The sequence below is a fragment of the Gobio gobio genome (genome assembly GCF_949357685.1).
Source record: "Gobio gobio genome assembly, chromosome: 2".
Lineage (NCBI taxonomy): Eukaryota > Metazoa > Chordata > Actinopteri > Cypriniformes > Gobionidae > Gobio > Gobio gobio.
In genome coordinates this window covers 1,153,391-1,173,562 of record NC_137098.1, presented here as the reverse complement: position 1 = coordinate 1,173,562, position 20,172 = coordinate 1,153,391, and the positions used below count along the sequence as shown (strand labels likewise).

At 40.5% G+C, this 20,172-nt stretch overlaps 1 protein-coding gene across 2 annotated transcripts; it reads right to left on the bottom strand.

Annotated features, from left to right (window-relative positions):
- Nucleotides 1-288: 288 nt before the first annotated feature.
- Nucleotides 289-19,279, bottom strand: sdcbp (syndecan binding protein (syntenin)). 2 transcript variants are annotated; one of them, XM_079843967.1, is made up of 10 exons: nucleotides 19,092-19,279; nucleotides 18,527-18,593; nucleotides 18,336-18,444; nucleotides 18,158-18,264; nucleotides 14,902-15,063; nucleotides 14,617-14,792; nucleotides 2,053-2,224; nucleotides 1,885-1,976; nucleotides 1,631-1,796; nucleotides 289-816 (listed from the first exon to the last, which is right to left on the bottom strand). In XM_079843967.1, the coding sequence occupies exons 2-9, from the start codon at nucleotides 18,575-18,577 to the stop codon at nucleotides 1,742-1,744; spliced, it is 924 nt and encodes a 307-aa protein (XP_079700093.1). In that variant the 5' UTR covers nucleotides 18,578-18,593; nucleotides 19,092-19,279; the 3' UTR covers nucleotides 289-816; nucleotides 1,631-1,741. The 2 variants fall into 2 exon arrangements, with proteins under 2 accessions (XP_079700093.1, XP_079700092.1); XM_079843966.1 differs by having other exon boundaries at nucleotides 290-816; nucleotides 1,624-1,796; nucleotides 19,092-19,269.
- Nucleotides 19,280-20,172: the final 893 nt, after the last annotated feature.

The window sequence follows — 20,172 nt, the reverse complement described above, 5'->3', positions numbered from 1 at the left end:
TCTGAAGCTCATAACTCATCCGTTGATTGCTGCAATATTTATAACTATTATATAATTTTTTTCCACCATGAACTTTATGTTAAACGAATAATATTTTTACACGTTTGGACACATAAAATATGTTTTAAAAAAGTAGCCCTGATGTTCTTTTCTTTCTGTTTTAACACTTATTTTTACAAAAGTTATCCAGTGGTTATTGACAGACATGAAGTTACCGTGAAATATTCCTTTAACAGAAAGCACAAACCTGGATGTTTTAAACACACACAGAACACAATAACACATCAGTACAGGGGCAAAAAGGTTTACTGCAATTCTATCTCTCCAAAATAAAGTTGAATTCTCTACTGTTCCTCATACAAAACTGTCTCCAGCACTGCATAGCTTTGAATGGCTTTCAAACAGTAATGTTAACAGCATTATTATTATTATTATGCACGTTGATGGTAATCAGAATGCCTTTTTGCGAGATGTTTTAAGAATTGAGAGAAACTGAAATGAGCTTCAGGCTTAACACAAAATATTTAAAGATTATTTAGAGAATAATTAAAGGGTTAATTCACCCAAAGATGAACATTCGTCAGCATTTACTCGCGCTCATGTCGCTCTAAACCTTCCCTGGAACCCAAGCATAATATTCACACTGCAGAATATTCCATATAATCCATATTTATATATGGTTTAGAACAACATAAAGGGGAGTGAATGATTAAAGAACTCATTTTTTTAAAGGCAAAACTTAAAGGGTTAGTTCACCCAAAAATGTAAATTGTGTCATTAATGACTGAGCCTCATGTGGTTGGACACCCGTCAGACCTCCGTTCATCTTCAGACACAAATGAAGATATTTTAGTGTAAATCTGATGCTCTGAAAGGCCTCCATTGGCTCAACTTTACACTCTCAAGACCCTTAAAAGACACTAAAGACTAAAGTTACAAAGTCCATCTCACTACAGCGGCTCTACAATAACTTTATGAAGACGAGAATAGTTTCTGTGCGCAAAAAAACCCTAAATAATGACTTATATAGTGATGACGATTTCAAAACACGGCATTATGAAGCTTCGAAGCGTTATGAATCAGTGAGTCGATTCATGATCCGGATCGTGTGTCAAACCGCCAAACTGCTGAAATCAGTTGACTTTAGCGATTCAAACCGCTGAATCGACTCACTGATTCATAACGCTCCAAACTGCTGAATCGACTCACTGATTCATAACGCTCCAAACCGCTGAATCGACTCACTGATTCATAACGCTCCAAACTGCTGAATCGACTCACTGATTCATAACGCTCCAAACCGCTGAATCGACTCACTGATTCATAACTTAGCTTCATGAGGCCGTGTTTTGAAATCGTCATCACTATATAAGTCGTTATTTAGGGTTTTTTTGTGCACAGAAACTATTCTCGTCTTCATAAAGTTATTGTAGAGCCGCTGTAGTGAGATGGACTTTGTAACTTTAGTCTTTAGTGTCTTTTAAGGGTCTTGAGAGTGTAAAGTTGAGCCAATGGAGGCCTTTCAGAGCATCAGATTTACACTAAAATATCTTCATTTGTGTCTGAAGATGAACGGAGGTCTGACGGGTGTCCAACCACATGAGGCTCAGTCATTAATGACACAATTTACATTTTTGGGTGAACTAACCCTTTAAGCCTTTGTTTGCCTGTTAATTACTATAAAATGCGGAGTGAGCGAATGTGATCTGTGTCCGTCCTCATGGCCCGGCTTGATCCGGTTTCACACCTCAGGAATAGAATGATCCATTAGTGACTTGACGATACTGCTGGACATCCTGCCGTGAGGAACAGAAACGAGAGGCACGTCAAACACACTTTACATGACCACACCTCTGATTGGCTCTGGGTTTTCACTGTCCTTACCGTTTCATCATGTGTTCAAAGATCACCACCGGCATCACGGTTACCGTGACAACGCCTCCGCTGGAATTGAGGATGTCCATGATCTGGGAGTCCTAATCGAAGATCAAATCAAATCTTACACATGGCCAGAGAATGAAGGAAAGCCAGCACATGCCAGACGTCCTTTACCTTGAGTCCGATGATGTTCTGACCGTTGATCTCGCAGATCTGATGGTCAGTGAGGAGGCCGTTGCGTGCGGCAGAGCTGTCCTGCACTATTGAGCTGATTCGACCCTTTTTAAAGATGAAGCCCAGCTGGCCGTTCATGTCCTTGTGAAGAGTCACGGTTCGCTCCAATGGCCTGCGAACAGAGATCAGCAGTTCATTATGAGCAGGCACATTACAGACCAAAAGATGCGTGACAGCGCCCTCTACTGGACAACTGCGGAAACAGAGACTGCTGGAACAACCTGGCAGGGAAACAGTTAATGGTTCCGAGCAGTGTTGGGGAAAGTTACTTTGAAAAGTAATGCATTACAATATTGAGTTACTCCCTTAAAAAGTAACTAATTGAGTTACTTAGTTACTTTTCAAGAAAAGTAATGCATTACGTTACTTTTGCGTTACTTTTTCTCACCTGGGCTGGGCTTGCTTTTTTGTTTTGTTTTTTAATAGCAAAAATAGTCATTTTTTGTGCAAATGTAAAGACCTCTTCATACCAAAATTGAAATAATCAGCCTCAGGCTGAGGTAAAAATGTGCTGCCATTCTGGATAATGGAAGAATAGGACACAGGAGAAAAACGTTTTACCAATTAAAACAAAAAAATCTAGTAATTTTTGCTCATGGCTTAACTGAATCATCAAAGGTCAGCTGCACGACATTGTTCAATAAAGGTAGATTAAATGCATAAAAATATTAGTTTTATTTAACATTTATATGAGTACTCTGATTTTGCATTTGACTGATTTTATTCATTTTGAGGAGGACAGAATCTTTATTGTGCAAGTGAGATGAGTAAATGCTCACATTTAGTCTAGAACTACAATAACCATCATGTTCACACACACACACACACACACACACACACACACACACACACACACACACACACCTCTGCACTAACTCAACATGAGGGCAGGAGAGCTGTCAGTCAAACTAATGTGAGAAAGTAACTCAGATATTTTGTTGTAAATTTGAAAAGTAATGCGTTACTTTACTAGTTACTTGGAAAAAGTAAAATTATTACGTAACTCAAGTTACAAAATAATGCGTTTCCCCAACACTGGTTACGAGTGGGGTAAGATGAGCCAGTGGGTAAGTTGACCCACCCCCTTTATCTTGGCAATCGTACACTTGTATTGTATATTTTGGAAACCCCATCATGTGTTTCTGCCAGACTGTGAAAAGGAAAAACACTTGGGACACTTTTACTGTAAAAACTGTTTTTTTTTTTTAAGTAAAACTGCATCATAACAGATGTAAATGTGTCCAGGTCGAAACATTGGTGATTCAGTAATGTACAAAACCATGCAAATCATTCAGCTAAATAATAGCCTGAATTGGTAAGCTAGCTAGTTTTGTCCAAAATGGCAGCTATGGGGCAAAGTGAGCCAAATGCTGTGGGGTAAATTGAGCCAGTGTTTTAAATCTCTGAAGTATAAACTGATATAATTTCAATTTAGTTTTACGCAACTGGTTTGGTTTGGTTTATATATATATATATATATATATATATATATATATATATATATATATATATATATATATATATATATATATATATATATGTGTATGTGTGTGTGTGTGTGTGTGTGTGTGTGTGTGGTGGTTTCTTTTAAATATATTTGATAGGAAAAATGTACAAGTACAGCAAATCCTGCTCTGATAATGACCAGAAGATGATTAATCATATATATATATCTATATATATCTTTACACATGTATCCCTAATGGCACAACATGTTCATTAGTTTCAGTGACTTCATTCTTTCTTTCTTTCATTCATTAAAATTCAGTTTTTATTTTATTTTACTCAATAAACTCAGTTTAGTCTGTTTTTTGGGAAGGTTTCAACCTCGGTATTCAACATATTGTTTCAGAAATGCAAAGATATTGACATATCAACTTGGTTCGGTCAGTTTTAAGTTCACTTTAAGAGCAGAAATATGACTATTTGTAAAAGGAAATTTGATTATTAAACTAGTTTTTAAAAGAGGTAAATTATCTTTAAAATCTCACATGGGTTTGATTCAGATTCAGTTAGATGGTCTGTTTACACCCAGATGGCGCAATTTACCCACTGACCTCGATCAACTTACACCTAACCTGGGGTAAATTGAGCCACAGGAACACTTTTTTTATACAAAGCCATATTTTTAGATCCATTTGTCATAGATGCATTCTGATAATTTAAAATGATGGGACACATCCTGAAATTACTTTAGATACCTTCATTGTATCTTGAGGACCACACAAGTAAAAAAATGTCTCATCTTACCCCACTCTCCCCTAATCAGATGACTTTGTTCTTCCATTCATTGAGCTCTCCTGTCCTCATGTTGAGTAAACAAGACACTGAAGTTCTAGACTAATATTACACAAACCTGCAATAATTACACTTGTAAAATTGCACAAATGTACTTTATGTATTTAATCTCACTTTATTAAACTGTATTTGCTGCTGAGCTTCGATGGTCCAATTCAACCACAGGAATAATGCTGGGTACACACCAAAAGATTTCTTACATCTTATAAGATTTTCAAAATGTGATAGACCACACACATGAGGACAAATAATCCTAGATTTAACCGTTTTGCTCCTATTGCTCCACACACAAACAGATTTTCAACCAGAGTCCCGACTGCAAACACAGGAAATCTAGCAAAATCTCGCGAGACTTCAGAATAAGCATGGCGGTGATTGGCACAAATATCGATTTCGATCTTGATTCAATATCAATTCATATAGCCTACTGTAAACATAAGGAAATTTTGCCTTTTTAGCACTATTTTAAACTTTATATTTACTTGCATTCATTAATATTCACTTGTGTGTGCTTATATAAGTATCATCAAAAATATTAGGATGTAAATTGTCAACGTTTTAAAATTTCACATTTAAAGAAATCTAGTGTTTGATCATAATTATGTATTTGAATGCAAAACTTAAAAATAAGTAAGCAGTTATGATCTGCAATACTTTGAGCAACCAGACTGGACACATGTATATGTGTTAAAGAGCCATTCATCCACCTGGTGGGTAATGACATTACAAACACAAATTATTTTTCCAGCCACAAAATGACTCTAATTTGCCTCTTTGCATTGGAATTCTCTATTTTAACCTTAATTACTACACTAATTGTAATATAAAATATTTTCAGTGGTCATTAATTGACCATAATTATTGCACAAATAGTTGGCCTATTTAGTACCAAAAGATATCCTCAAAATATTCAATAAATATTATTAAACTAAAATATAGAACATTTATTTAATTGAAAAATAATGTAAAAGGGTGTATGGTCACATTTGATCACCAATGAGTATGAGTGTGACCAATTAGTAAGGAAAACCTGAGGGCTAAATACAAGAAAAACATTAACATTAATGTTGCGTATATCATCACTCTCCATAATAAAACGATACTGTAAAAGTGGTTGACGTAATAATCAATGCAAACTATGCTGTACTGTTTACCCAAATTAGCTACTTTTTAGGGAGTAACATATTGTAACGCATTACTTTTAAAAGTAACTTTCCCCAACACTTTCTCTGTCGCACATTCAGCAAAAACACATTAGAAAGCTCTGAAGCAAATACACATTTACTAGCCTTAAGCCGGATCAGACTAGAGGAGCTGTTCCATCTCACAGCAGGAGAATCCACTGATGTGTTTCTCTCAAATCTCAAACATGCACACGCTAAGAGTTTATCACATGTGCGCAGATCGTCATTGATGTCTCGACAGGTCGTGTTCACATTTGCGATTGGCTGGCTGCACGATTTGGGGAAAACCTCTTGAAACCTTCGATTTCTTATTATTATTATTATTCCGCCATGGAAGTCTATGGCAGTCCATAGAACAGTTTGCGGGAAAATTATGAAATTTGGTACACTGATAGAAGTCATTACCAATAGTAACCACACCAATTTTGAAGTCTCTAAATCAATCTCTCTAGCGCCACCACCTGTCCAAAGTTTGACTCATGTTTTTGCTAATAACTTTTGAACCATAAGGGCTAGAGACAAAATCATTTTTTCTTTCGATTCCTTGGCTCAAGCCGATTTGAATTGCACCCTATGACATCATTTCCGTCAAACTCCTCCTAGGCCGTTGGACCGATTTACACGAAAATTGATCCAGATCATCTTCAGACCATGTTGACAAAAAAACATGGAGTTCAAGTTAAATCGTTAAATCGTTTTCGATTAACACGCAAACAAATTTTAGGTAATGCTTGCAAAAACACACTTAAGGCAATATCTCCGCAACGCTTTATGGTATTCAAACCAAACTTGGTAAAAGTCATCACAAGCATGACCTGAGGCAACATGCAGCGTTTCGGCGCAGTGCCACCTACTGGTCCGGAGATACGAAAAATGGCTGTTTTTGCGTATAACTTCTGAACCATTTGTCCAAAAATCATAAAAGTGGTCTCGTTAGATAAAGGACGTCATGCCGAGTCTGATATCCAGCCATTTTGACTGTCGGCCATTTTGAATTATGTGCTAAAATGCTGTATTTTATGAACACATGAACGGATTGTTATGAAACTCGGTTTGGGTCATCAGCACGATGCCTTGAAGGAGCCTGAGAAGTTTTGAAACAGCGCCACCTAGTGGAGAATTTTTTTTTTCAAACGCTTTTAACTTTGGGTGGGGTTGACTTATTTTCGTGGGACTAACTTTTTTTGTCTCCTGAATCCTTGCCGAGTCCAGCGATACCAGACTTGCATGGCTTCGGCGTATGGTTTGTGCAGCGCAGTAATTTAGCGCTTTAAAAAACGTTAGCTGATATCTTCAAAACCGCTAGTCCGATCGAGACGAAACCAGTGCCAGAAAATCGGAAACATAGGTCAATAGTGAAATATTAGAGCCCAAATGTCAAAATATTGATAATAAGGGGGTGTAAAATCCAATCAAAGTCAAGTGTCAGTCATTTTTTTAATGTTTTTTCATATAAATGTCTATAACTCCAAAACGAAATGAGATATTTTCACCAAAATCGACACACACATGTATGGGCTCACTCCGATGACACATAAAAAAATTGTAGGATTGTGCCTCTTGGTGGCGCTATAATAGATCAAAACATGACATTGGCACTATACAACTCAATGTTTTAATGTGGTGTTTCAACGTTTTTACTTCAAATGTCTTCCTTCATTTTTTCAGTTGGTCTGCTGCTAACTTCCTTGTTTGCTTTTGTTGCGCTTGGCCCCGTTAATGGCTGCTTGCAGCTATATTTGCGATTATTCTGGTTAAAATTGCAATATATGATTTAAAATGTGATTCTTTACACCCGGTGTGTTCAAAACCAGGGCGATTTCTCCTCAGCTCTTCTCTTTGTCTGTACGATTGAGTCACGTTTTCGGAAACACGTTATTCATGTGTTTCACGGTCGCAATGTCAAACGTGTTCTCGATCACTTCTCTCATTGTGAAAGAACAGACGTAATCATCCCGATTTAAAATCCTAAATATCCAACATGTTTGATATGATCGGGGCGGCTCTGATTCGTGTGAGAGCAGATAATCTGTGGAGAACATCAGAACCGCTCAAGATCCTCGACAAGACTTTTTCTTACTGATTCTCGGGAGGGGAAAATCGGGCATAAATCGGCCTAAACTCCCTAGTCTGAGCCCAGCTTTAAAGGGGTCATATAATGGCATTTTTGTACAAGTTAATATGATTCTTTAGTGTCTAAATGAAAAGTTTGTAATATACTTCAATTAAAAATTCTCATTAGTATTGTAAGAAAACACTCATTTTACCTGGTCAAAAACAGCTCTGTTTTCAGCAAGCCATTTCAGTGCATGTGTCTTTAAATGATAATGAGCTTTGCTCACCCCGCCCCTCACATGTGGAGTGTTGCCTTGACAACCGTTGAGGGTATATTTTGGAGAAATGACAACGGGAGTCTCTGAGGACACAATTTGAACAAGATGACGACCCCAACGAAGTTCAACAATTAAGGTTTCTGACGTTTATAACGTTTCTGAATGCTTGGTTAACGTAATGTCACTTTGATCTATCTTTGTGCTGGCAGGTGTTAGTGTTAGCGTAGTGAGATACGAATGCTATGTGTCATTCACAGAAAGCATGCCGTAATGTAACTCACCCTGCAAGCGAAATTGCAAAGATTAATCAGTCCTTCCAGAAAAATGCGGCTTATTTTGTGATTGTTGCGGGCAAAAATCCTTGATTATGCGGCACGTTTTCTTAAAAAATGCGATGGAAAATGCGGGATATTTATGCAATTGTATGCGATGAAATTGCGGGAATTTGCAAAAACTGTGGTTTGATGAAAAATAGAAAAAAAGCACATCTTTCATCTTCAGACACAGATGAAGATATTTTATTGTAAATCTGATGCTCTGAAAGGCCTCCATTGGCTCAACTTTACACTCTCAAGACCCTTAAAAGACACTAAAGACTAAAGTTACAAAGTCCATCTCACTACAGCGGCTCTACAATAACTTTATGAAGACGAGAATAGTTTCTGTGCGCAAAAAAACCCTAAATAACGACTTATATAGTGATGACGATTTCAAAACACGGCCTCATGAAGCTTCGAAGCGTTATGAATCAGTGAGTCGATTCAGCGGTTCAGAGCGTTATGAATCAGTGAGTCGATTCAGCGGTTCAGAGCGTTATGAATCAGTGATTCGATTCAGCGGTTCGGAGCGTTATGAATCAGTGAGTCGATCCATGATTCGGATCGCGTGTCAAACTGCTGAAATACGTGACTTTGGTGATTCAAACCGCTGAATCGACTCACTGATTCATAACGCTCCGAACCGCTGAATCGAATCACTGATTCATAACGCTCCGAACCGCTGAATCGACTCACTGATTCATAACGCTCCAAACCGCTGAATGGACTCACTGATTCATAACGCTCCGAACCGCTGAATCGACTCACTGATTCATAATACTCCGAACTGCTGAATCGACTCACTGTTTCATAACGCTCCAAACCGCTGAATCGACTCACTGATTCATAACGCTCCAAACCGCTGAATCGACTCACTGTTTCATAACGCTTCAAACTGCTGAATCGACTAACTGATTCATAACGCTTCAAACCGCTGAATCAACTCACTGATTCATAACGCTTCAAACCGCTGAATCAACTCACTGTTTCATAACGCTTCAAACTGCTGAATCGACTAACTGATTCATAACGCTTCAAACCGCTGAATCAACTCACTGTTTCATAACGCTTCAAACTGCTGAATCGACTAACTGATTCATAACGCTTCAAACCGCTGAATCAACTCAATGATTCATTACACTTCAAACAGCTGAATAAATATGCTTATACTGACCCTGCTTTATACTGACACTGCTTTATACTGACCCTGGTTTATACTGACCCTGGTTTATACTGACCCTGGTTTATACTGACACTGCTTTATAGTGACCCTGCTTTATACTGACCCTGATTTATACTGACCCTGCTTATACTGACCCTGGTTTATACTGACCCTGGTTTATACTGACCCTGCTTTATACTGACCCTGGTTTATACTGACCCTGGTTTATACTGACCCTGCTTTATACTGACCCTGCTTTATACTGACCCTGCTTATACTGACCCTGCTTTATACTGACCCTGCTTTATACTGACCCTGGTTTATACTGACCCTGGTTTATACTGACCCTGGTTTATACTGACACTGCTTTATAGTGACCCTGCTTTATACTGACCCTGATTTATACTGACCCTGCTTATACTGACCCTGCTTTATACTGACACTGCTTTATACTGACCCTGGTTTATACTGACCCTGGTTTATACTGACACTGCTTTATAGTGACCCTGCTTTATACTGACCCTGATTTATACTGACCCTGCTTATACTGACCCTGGTTTATACTGACCCTGGTTTATACTGACCCTGCTTTATACTGACCCTGGTTTATACTGACCCTGGTTTATACTGACCCTGCTTTATACTGACCCTGCTTTATACTGACCCTGCTTATACTGACCCTGCTTTATACTGACCCTGCTTTATACTGACCCTGGTTTATACTGACCCTGGTTTATACTGACCCTGGTTTATACTGACACTGCTTTATAGTGACCCTGCTTTATACTGACCCTGCTTTATACTGACCCTGCTTATACTGACCCTGCTTTATACTGACACTGCTTTATACTGACCCTGGTTTATACTGACCCTGGTTTATACTGACCCTGGTTTATACTGACACTGCTTTATAGTGACCCTGCTTTATACTGACCCTGATTTATACTGACCCTGCTTATACTGACCCTGGTTTATACTGACCCTGGTTTATACTGACCCTGCTTATACTGACCCTGGTTTATACTGACCCTGGTTTATACTGACCCTGCTTTATACTGACCCTGCTTTATACTGACCCTGCTTATACTGACCCTGCTTTATACTGACCCTGCTTTATACTGACCCTGGTTTATACTGACCCTGGCTTATACTGACCCTGCTTTATACTGACCCTGGTTTATACTGACCCTGGTTTATACTGACCCTGCTTTATACTGACCCTGGTTTATACTGACCCTGCTTTATACTGACCCTGCTTTATACTGACCCTGGTTTATACTGACCCTGGCTTATACTGACCCTGCTTTATACTGACCCTGCTTTATACTGACACTGCTTTATACTGACCCTGGTTTATACTGACCCTGGCTTATACTGACCCTGCTTTATACTGACCCTGGTTTATACTGACCCTGCTTTATACTGACCCTGCTTTATACTGACACTGGTTTATACTGACCCTGCTTTATACTGACCCTGCTTTATACTGACCCTGCTTATACTGACCCTGGTTTATACTGACCCTGCTTTATACTGACCCTGGTTTATACTGACCCTGCTTTATACTGACCCTGGTTTATACTGACACTGCTTTATACTGACCCTGCTTATACTGACCCTGGTTTATACTGACCCTGCTTTATACTGACCCTGGTTTATACTGACCCTGCTTTATACTGACCCTGCTTTATACTGACCCTGCTTTATACTGACCCTGCTTTATACTGACCCTGCTTTATACTGACCCTGGTTTATACTGACCCTGCTTTATACTGACCCTGCTTTATACTGACCCTGCTTTATACTGACCCTGCTTTATACTGACACTGCTTTATACTGACCCTGGTTTATACTGACCCTGGCTTATACTGACCCTGCTTTATACTGACCCTGGTTTATACTGACCCTGCTTTATACTGACCCTGCTTTATACTGACACTGCTTTATACTGACCCTGCTTATACTGACCCTGGCTTATACTGACCCTGCTTTATACTGACCCTGCTTTATACTGACACTGCTTTATACTGACCCTGCTTATACTGACCCTGGCTTATACTGACCCTGCTTTATACTGACCCTGGCTTATACTGACACTGCTTTATACTGACCCTGCTTATACTGACCCTGGTTTATACTGACCCTGCTTATACTGACCCTGGTTTATACTGACCCTGCTTTATACTGACCCTGGTTTATACTGACCCTGCTTTATACTGACCCTGCTTTATACTGACCCTGCTTATACTGACCCTGGTTTATACTGACCCTGCTTTATACTGACCCTGGTTTATACTGACCCTGCTTTATACTGACCCTGGTTTATACTGACACTGCTTTATACTGACCCTGCTTATACTGACCCTGGTTTATACTGACCCTGCTTTATACTGACCCTGCTTTATACTGACCCTGCTTTATACTGACCCTGCTTTATACTGACCCTGCTTTATACTGACCCTGGTTTATACTGACCCTGCTTATACTGACCCTGGTTTATACTGACCCTGCTTTATACTGACCCTGCTTTATACTGACCCTGCTTTATAAAGCCGTCTGCTGAGAAATGATTCGCAAACATGAAAGCATTGACGTTGATCGGGGGGGAATATTCCCTTCCAAAACAAAACGCAGCCACTGCGTCTTCTGCTTATTCTGATTTTTATCATTATAGGATGGTTGTGTACAGGCACTGCCAACACACATTTCCATACAATCAACTTGTAAAAGTGCATGAACCATTATATGACCCCGTTAAAGGCACAATATGTAAGATTTCTGGATTAAAACATCCAAAATCCACTAGAACAGTGCTATAGATTTTGTTGTAGAAATCAGTGATTTTCCCCAGGCCCGTGTGTGTGTTATTGTGCAGTAACCATGGCAACACTTTAATATCTGCTGTGTTTATTAGCCACTGTTTGGATCATTGATGGACAGAAACTCCTCATTGTTCTCCAGCTCAACACAGTTAGTCTGAGTGTGTGAATCTGCTGTTGTTATCAGGGTTCACACTCTCATGAACACCAGATTCAAGGACTTTTTAAAGCACCTTTTATTTTAAATCAAGCACAATAAATACGATTAAGGTGTGTGTGTTACTGCCAATATATCACATATTCTGTACCTGTGTGTATCATTACTGCAGTAACGCTAAGGCATATACTGATGACTAAAATACAATTTACAATGAGGAAAAATGTCCAATTTTACAAAATCCACTGAGGAAAGAGGCGGGTGTTTTAACGCGAGATCGCTCTCATTCCTGCTTTTAACATTTATTTCACACTCGTTTTAGTTTTCTTTTTTTAAAATCATTACTTAATTAAAATATCAAAATATAGAGATAATATTGTATACATGAATTTTCCAATTAAATGAAAAGATATGGACAAGTACATTTTAAGGCATTAAAAATGTGCAGAATTATTTATTAAATCACCTGTACATGCACCTTTTTAAAAATCCATTTGAAGCTTTTTAAGACCTGCACATATATATTATATTTAACATGTATAATCGCTGGCGTAATAACGGCCCATTTCAAATGTTTACGTGCTTTACTTCGTTTTATTTTTCGAGCGGTGATGAAATATTATGAAATGTGTAAATACTTGCCAGCCTTTCAGTAAGGAGCGTCTAGATCTTTAAAATGCATCCAAATTACACTGAAAAACAGGAAAACACACGTTGTCCAATTTACTTAATCGTATTATTTGTGATCTACGCAACACATTTGTGTTTCTCTTCTAATCATGATTTCATTGCTTTCGATTAATGTAATTCTCTAAAATGTGCAATCTACTAGATTCAATTATTTGGGGTGAATGTGAACCAATTAAGTACTCGAAAATGATTTTTGCTGAAACTGTATTTCCCAGCATGCTTTGCTTGAGTAAAAATGTTGAAATGAAGTGTTATTTTATGTGTTCTTGGGCAAAATGAGAAAAAGGGGGAGACTTTATTTTGTTTATTAGTGTTTAATGTATAATTATGTTGGAATTATTCAAACCTGGCAAATATAATGAAAGTTACTGAGTTTAGCATTATAGATCAGTCAAATGACAACAAAAATATACAAAAATAAACGTGTTTTGATTAAAGAGGCAGGGTGCAGCACTGTTGTTAGGGAGCCATATTAAAATCAGTGCGAGACTACTCAATTCGGTTACTTACAAATGACTTAATTCCATTATGTTGAAATTATGTGAACAAATGATGTTTTTTTAACTTAATTGAATCATGTGGAACCGATGTACATGATTAAATCATGTAAATTCAACACACCATTTTTTTTTTTTTCAAGTACTTTCCAGGCCTTGAATCCATGCGTCTGAAATTCAAGAACTTTCAAGAAGTGTGGGAACCCTGTGTTGATTTACCGCCTCATATGAAAATTACACACTGTGCCTTTAAGTGATCTGTTCTTGATTTTTTCCTCCACTTTTCCAAACGGCTTGAACCCCAAATATTGGCGTTTGCGATTATATTTTTATAAGGTGATGCTTTGGTGTTTATAGCAACGGTTTGTCCGAGAGCTGTAAGGATAAAACTACACAACACAACAAACCTGTGTGTGTTCTCTCCATCAATTATTCAAAACAACCTGATCCTCATTAATAAAACAGCCCTGAGCATTTGAAACCTGCAGATATGCTTTACATATGGTGTGTGTGTGTGTGTGTGTGTGTGTGTGTGTGTGTGTGTGTGTGTGTGTGTGTGTGTGTGTGTGTGTGTGTGTGTTTGTTTGTGTGTGTGTGTGTGTGTGTGTGTGGGTGTGTGTGATGGGTAGGTTTAGGGGCAGGGGCAGTGTGTGTGTGTGTGTGTGTGTGTGATGGGTAGGTTTAGGGGCAGGGGCAGTGTGTGTGTGTGTGTGTGTGTGTGTGTGTGTGTGTGTGTGTGTGTGTGTGTGTGTGTGTGTGTGTGTGTGTGTGTGTGTGTGTGTGTGTGTGTGTGTGTGTGTGTGTGTGTGTGTGTGTGTGATGGGTAGGTTTAGGGGCAGTGTAAGGGGATAGAAAATACGGTTTGTACGGTATTAAAACCATTACGCCTATGGAATGTCCTCACATTTCACAAAAACAAACGTGTGTGTGTGTGTGTGTGTGTGATGGGTAGGTTTAGGGGCAGTGTGTGTGTGTGTGTGTGTGTGTGTGTGTGTGTGTGTGTGTGTGTGTGTGTGTGTGTGTGTGTGTGTGTGTGTGTGTGTGTACCTGTCTCGCACAGCCAGGGTGATCCTCTCTGGGCTGGCGTTCTTCAGCACTTTGTGAGCATTATCACTGCTCCAGCCCGCACAGGATTTGCCATTGATCTGCAGAATCTGATCGCCGAAGCGCAGCCCCGCCAGCGCAGCCGCAGTGTTAGCCTGGACCAGCTGCACAAACACACCCTAACACACACACACACACACACACATTCAGAGGCTCCCGTTACACCGGCGTAATGTGAGGATACGGGGATCAACTCATGCAAGACAAGTGTAAGAGTTCTAGAAATACATTATCTATGGCTTTGAGGCGGAGGCCGATCTTCCCGTCCATGTCTTTGCACAGCACCACCTCCCTCACGCCCTGCTGGATCTCCGCCCGCTTCACCCCCACATCACTTCCTGTTATCGGGGCCGCCGTCCAGCTCGTTCCAGATGTGCTCACGCTGAGAGCCTGAAAGGGCATTGGGGTATATTATACACTCACCTAAAGGATTATTAGGAACACCTGTTCAATTTCTCATTATCTAATCAACCAATCACATGGCAGTTGCTTCAATGCATTTAGGGGTGTGGTCCTGGTCAAGACAATCTCCTGAACTCCACACTGAATGTCGGAATGGGAAAGAAAGGAGATTTAAGCTATTTTGAGCGTGGCATGGTTGTTGGTGCCAGACGGGCCGGTCTGAGTATTTCACAATCTGCTCAGTTACTGGGATTTTCACACACAACCATTTCTAGGGTTTACAAAGAATGGTGTGAAAAGGGAAAAGCATCCAGTATGCGGCAGTCCTGTGGAGAAAATGCCTTGTTGATGCTAGAGGTCAGAGGTCATGGGCCGACTGATTCAAGCTGATAGAAGAGACACTTTGACTGAAATAACCACTCGTTACAACCGAGGTCTGCAGCAAAGCATTTGTGAAGCCACAACACACACAACCTTGAGGCGGATGGGCTACAACAGCAGAAGACCCCACCGGGTACCACTCATCTCCACTACAAATAGGAAAAAGCGGCGACAATTTGCACCAGCTCACCAAAAGTGGACAGTTGAAGACTGGAAAAATGTTGCCTGGTCTGATGAGTCTGGATTTCTGTTGAGACATTCAGATGGTAGAGTCAGAATTTGGCGTAAACAGAATGAGAACATGGATCCATCATGCCTTGTTCCCACTGTGCAGGCTGGTGGTGGTGGTGTAATGGTGTGGGGGATGTTTTCTTGGCACACTTTAGGCCCCTTAGTGCCAATTGGGCATGGTTTAAATGCCACGGCCTACCTGAGCATTGTTTCTGCCCATGTCCATCCCTTTATGAGCACCATGTCCCCATCCTCTGATGGCTACTTCCAGCAGGATAATGCACCGTCACAAAGCTCCAATCATTTCAAACTGGTTTCTTGAACATGACAATGAGTTCACTGAACTAAAATGGCCCCCACAGTCTCCAGATCTCAACCCAATAGAGCATCTTTGGGATGTGGTGGAACGGGAGCTTCGTGCCCTGGATGTGCATCCCACAAATCTCCATCAACTGCAGATGCTCTCCTATCAATATGGCCAACATTTCTAAAGAATGCTTTCAGCAGCTTGTTGAGTCAATGCCACGTAGAATTAAGGCAGTTCTGAAGGCGAAAGCGGGTCAAACACAGCATTAGTGTGTGTTCCTAATAATCCTTTAGGTGAGTGTATATTATTACTATACAGCAAAATGGTTTTGTCAATTAGCATAACTGTACTTTGTGAGCTAATGTCATGAAACTCTAGAGGGCGTCCTTTACAGCATTAACACGAGCTGATGAGATGCTCAGAGTCCCTCCTCCTCCCCAGCTCCACCTGCCTACATCTGATACAGGATCATGTGTGTGTGTATTCATGCTCGCAGCAGCGATTCTGACTGGTTTTACTCGAGTCAAACATATCATTTACAATGAAGGGTTCGATTTTTTTGACGACCAGCTTACTTCTTTAAAAAGTGCCCCATATTCTGATATCTGCATTTACACTGAACACTTGCGAAACAACCCTAGCTCAGGAAGTAAAGACACACACACACACACACACACACACACACACACACACACCTAAAAACAATGTGTTGTTTACTTTATTAAAGGGTTAGTTCACCCAAAACTGTAAATTGTGTCATTAATGACTGAGCCTCATGTGGTTGGACACCCGTCAGACCTCCGTTCATCTTCAGACACAAATGAAGATATTTTAGTGTAAATCTGATGCTCTGAAAGGCCTCCATTGGCTCAACTTTACACTCTCAAGACCCTTAAAAGACACTAAAGACTAAAGTTACAAAGTCCATCTCACTACAGCGGCTCTACAATAACTTTATGAAGACGAGAATAGTTTCTGTGCGCAAAAAAACCCTAAATAACGACTTATATAGTGATGACGATTTCAAAACACGGCATCATGAAGCTTTGAAGCGTTATGAATCAGTGAGTCGATTCAGCGGTTTGGAGCGTTATGAATCAGTGAGTCAATTCAGCGGTTTGGAGCGTTATGAATCAGTGAGTCGATTCAGTGGTTTGGAGCGTTATGAATCAGTGAGTCGATTCAGCGGTTTGGAGCGTTATGAATCAGTGAATCGATTCAGCAGTTCAGAGCGTTATGAATCAGTGAGTCGATTCAGCAGTTCAGAGCGTTATGAATCAGTGAGTCGAATGATTATTCGGATCGCGTGTCAAACCGCCAAACTGCTGAAATTTGGCGATTCAAACCACTGAATCGACTCACTGATTCATAACGCTCTGAACCGCTGAATCGACTCACTGATTCATAACGCTCCAAACCGCTGAATCGATTCACTGATTCATAACGCTCTGAACTGCTGAATCGATTCACTGATTCATAACGCTCTGAACTGCTGAATCGATTCACTGATTCATAACGCTCTGAACTGCTGAATCGACTCACTGATTCATAACGCTTCGAAGCTTCATGAGGCCGTGTTTTGAAATCGTCATCACTATATAAGTCGTTATTTAGGGTTTTTTTGCGCACAGAAACTATTCTCGTCTTCATAAAGTTATTGTAGAGCCGCTGTAGTGAGATGGACTTTGTAACTTTAGTCTTTAGTGTCTTTTAAGGGTCTTGAGAGTGTAAAGTTGAGCCAATGGAGGCCTTTCAGAGCATCAGATTTACACTAAAATATCTTCATTTGTGTCTGAAGATGAACGGAGGTCTGACGGGTGTCCAACCACATGAGGCTCAGTCATTAATGACACAATTTACATTTTTGGGTGAACTAACCCTTTAACCCTCCTCTAAACACTAAGAGTGTACCTTCTTCATCTCCTGTTAGTGGGTGGGATATATTCGGCAGCAAGTGAACATGTTGTCCTCAGAGTTGATGTGTTAGAAGCAGGAGAAATGGGCAAGAGTAAGGATTTGAGCGAGTTTAACAAGGGCCAGATTGTGATGGGTCAGAGCATCTCCAAATCTGCAGCTCTTGTGGGGTGTTCAGGGGTCTAGAGGACCCAACACATGGTCATAATGTTATGCCTGATTGGTGTATAAACACACACACACACTCACCGCACTGGTCCGGTCAGCAACAGCAGAGGAAAGCGTCTGTAAAGCTCCTGCGCTGAGATTCAGACCCATAAACTCATTCAGATCCGGGTACAGACTCCCAGAAGCACCTGCAGACATAACACAATATGAAATATGAAATCCTCATTACAGTTATGGATTATGCAATCATAACTCTCACCTGTCTCCTCAGCTTTAGAGTCATAGTACGCACTGGACTCACTCTGAGCTCTGGAAGGTTCTGGAAGAGCTAGAGCTTTAGATGGGCTCGCAGTGGGAGTGATCTGGGCCTGCGGGACACATTATCAGCCTTTATTACAGTAGATCAGCTTCTTATGAATACATAAATACATAAGCACATGTGTGACCGACCTGCATGAACTGATCCACCTTCATGTCCTCCAGAGATGGGTACAGCGACATGATTCCAGATCAGGGTCTGAAGAAATGTTGAGACACAAACTATTACAGTTATTATGTAATAGCATTATTAATATCTGTTTATTATTATTAGTGATATGCGTTGCTCAGGACTTCATCTGGACAACTTTAGAGGAGATTATCTCAATATTAAGATGTTTTTGCACCCTTAGAAATCTTAATTTCAAACACACACACTCACTCACTCACCGCACTTAAGACTGGTCTAGTGTGTGTGTGTGTGTGTGTGTGTGTGTGTGTGCGCGCGCGCGTTTGGGTGCATTACTGCCCTACGTCACTATCCTGTCGATGTAAAACGGTGTTTTCGCGTTAGAAAGATATTACTCGACAAACGGCTCGCTTGATTATTGGATGTGCAGTTGAGCGTTTGCGGAGTGAAGAATAAAACACACCGCATGATTTAGCGCGTATACTGATCTTCGAGAAACACACACACACACACACACACCGCTAGCGCTAGAGGATGGAGAGGATGGAGATGATGGAGGTCGCTCACCTTGACGCTGCTGAAGATCAAACGCCTGTCCGGTTTCCTCGGCTGATGTAGTTCCTGGGTCTCAGAGGTTATGTGTGTGTGCGTGTGTGTGTGTGTGTATGTGTGTGTGTGTCCGTGGATGTCCTGGATGAGGGAGATATATCCTCGTCTCGAGCGCTTGTCATCATCACTCTCCCCTGAGCGCGAGCGCCCTCGTTCGGCTAGAATATCCGCGCGCACTGGCCCACATACACACACACACACACACACACACACACACACATGTTTGTTTTTGTGAAATGTGAGGACATTCCATAGGCGTAATGGTTTTTATACCGTACAAACTGTATTTTCTATCCCCTTACACTGCCCCTAAACCTACCCATCACACACACACACACACACACACACACACACACACACACACACACACACACACACACAGACAGACACACTCTCTCTCGCTCTCTCTCTCTCACACACACACACACACACACACACACACACACACACACACACACACACACACACACACACACACACACACACACACACACACACACACACACACACACACACTGTGCAGTTCACTTTCTGTGAAAAAAAACTTGTTCTGTGATTTATAAGCATTTTGAAAAGTGAGGACATGGGGAACGTCCTCATATTTCTCCCTCTTTTTGTAATACCCATGTCATTATACACATTTGTGTCCTGATATTTCACAAAAACATGCCCACACACACACACACACACAGACACAGACACATATACACACACAGACACACTCTCTCTCTCGCTCCCTCTCACACACACACACATGCATATACACACACACACTCTCTCTCTCTCTCACACACACACACACACACACACACTCTCTCTCACACACTCTCTCTAACACACACACACACACACACACAGACACACACACACACACACACACACACACACACACGTGCTGAAAACAGATCTCCTCTTTTCCTTCATTTCGCTGTTGTGTTGCTGAGGCCATTTGTGCAAAATGCTAAATTTTTATTGATAGTATGAAAACATTTACAGTCAAACACACAGAGTCTACAAGAGCAACAGAAGGCCTCCTCAA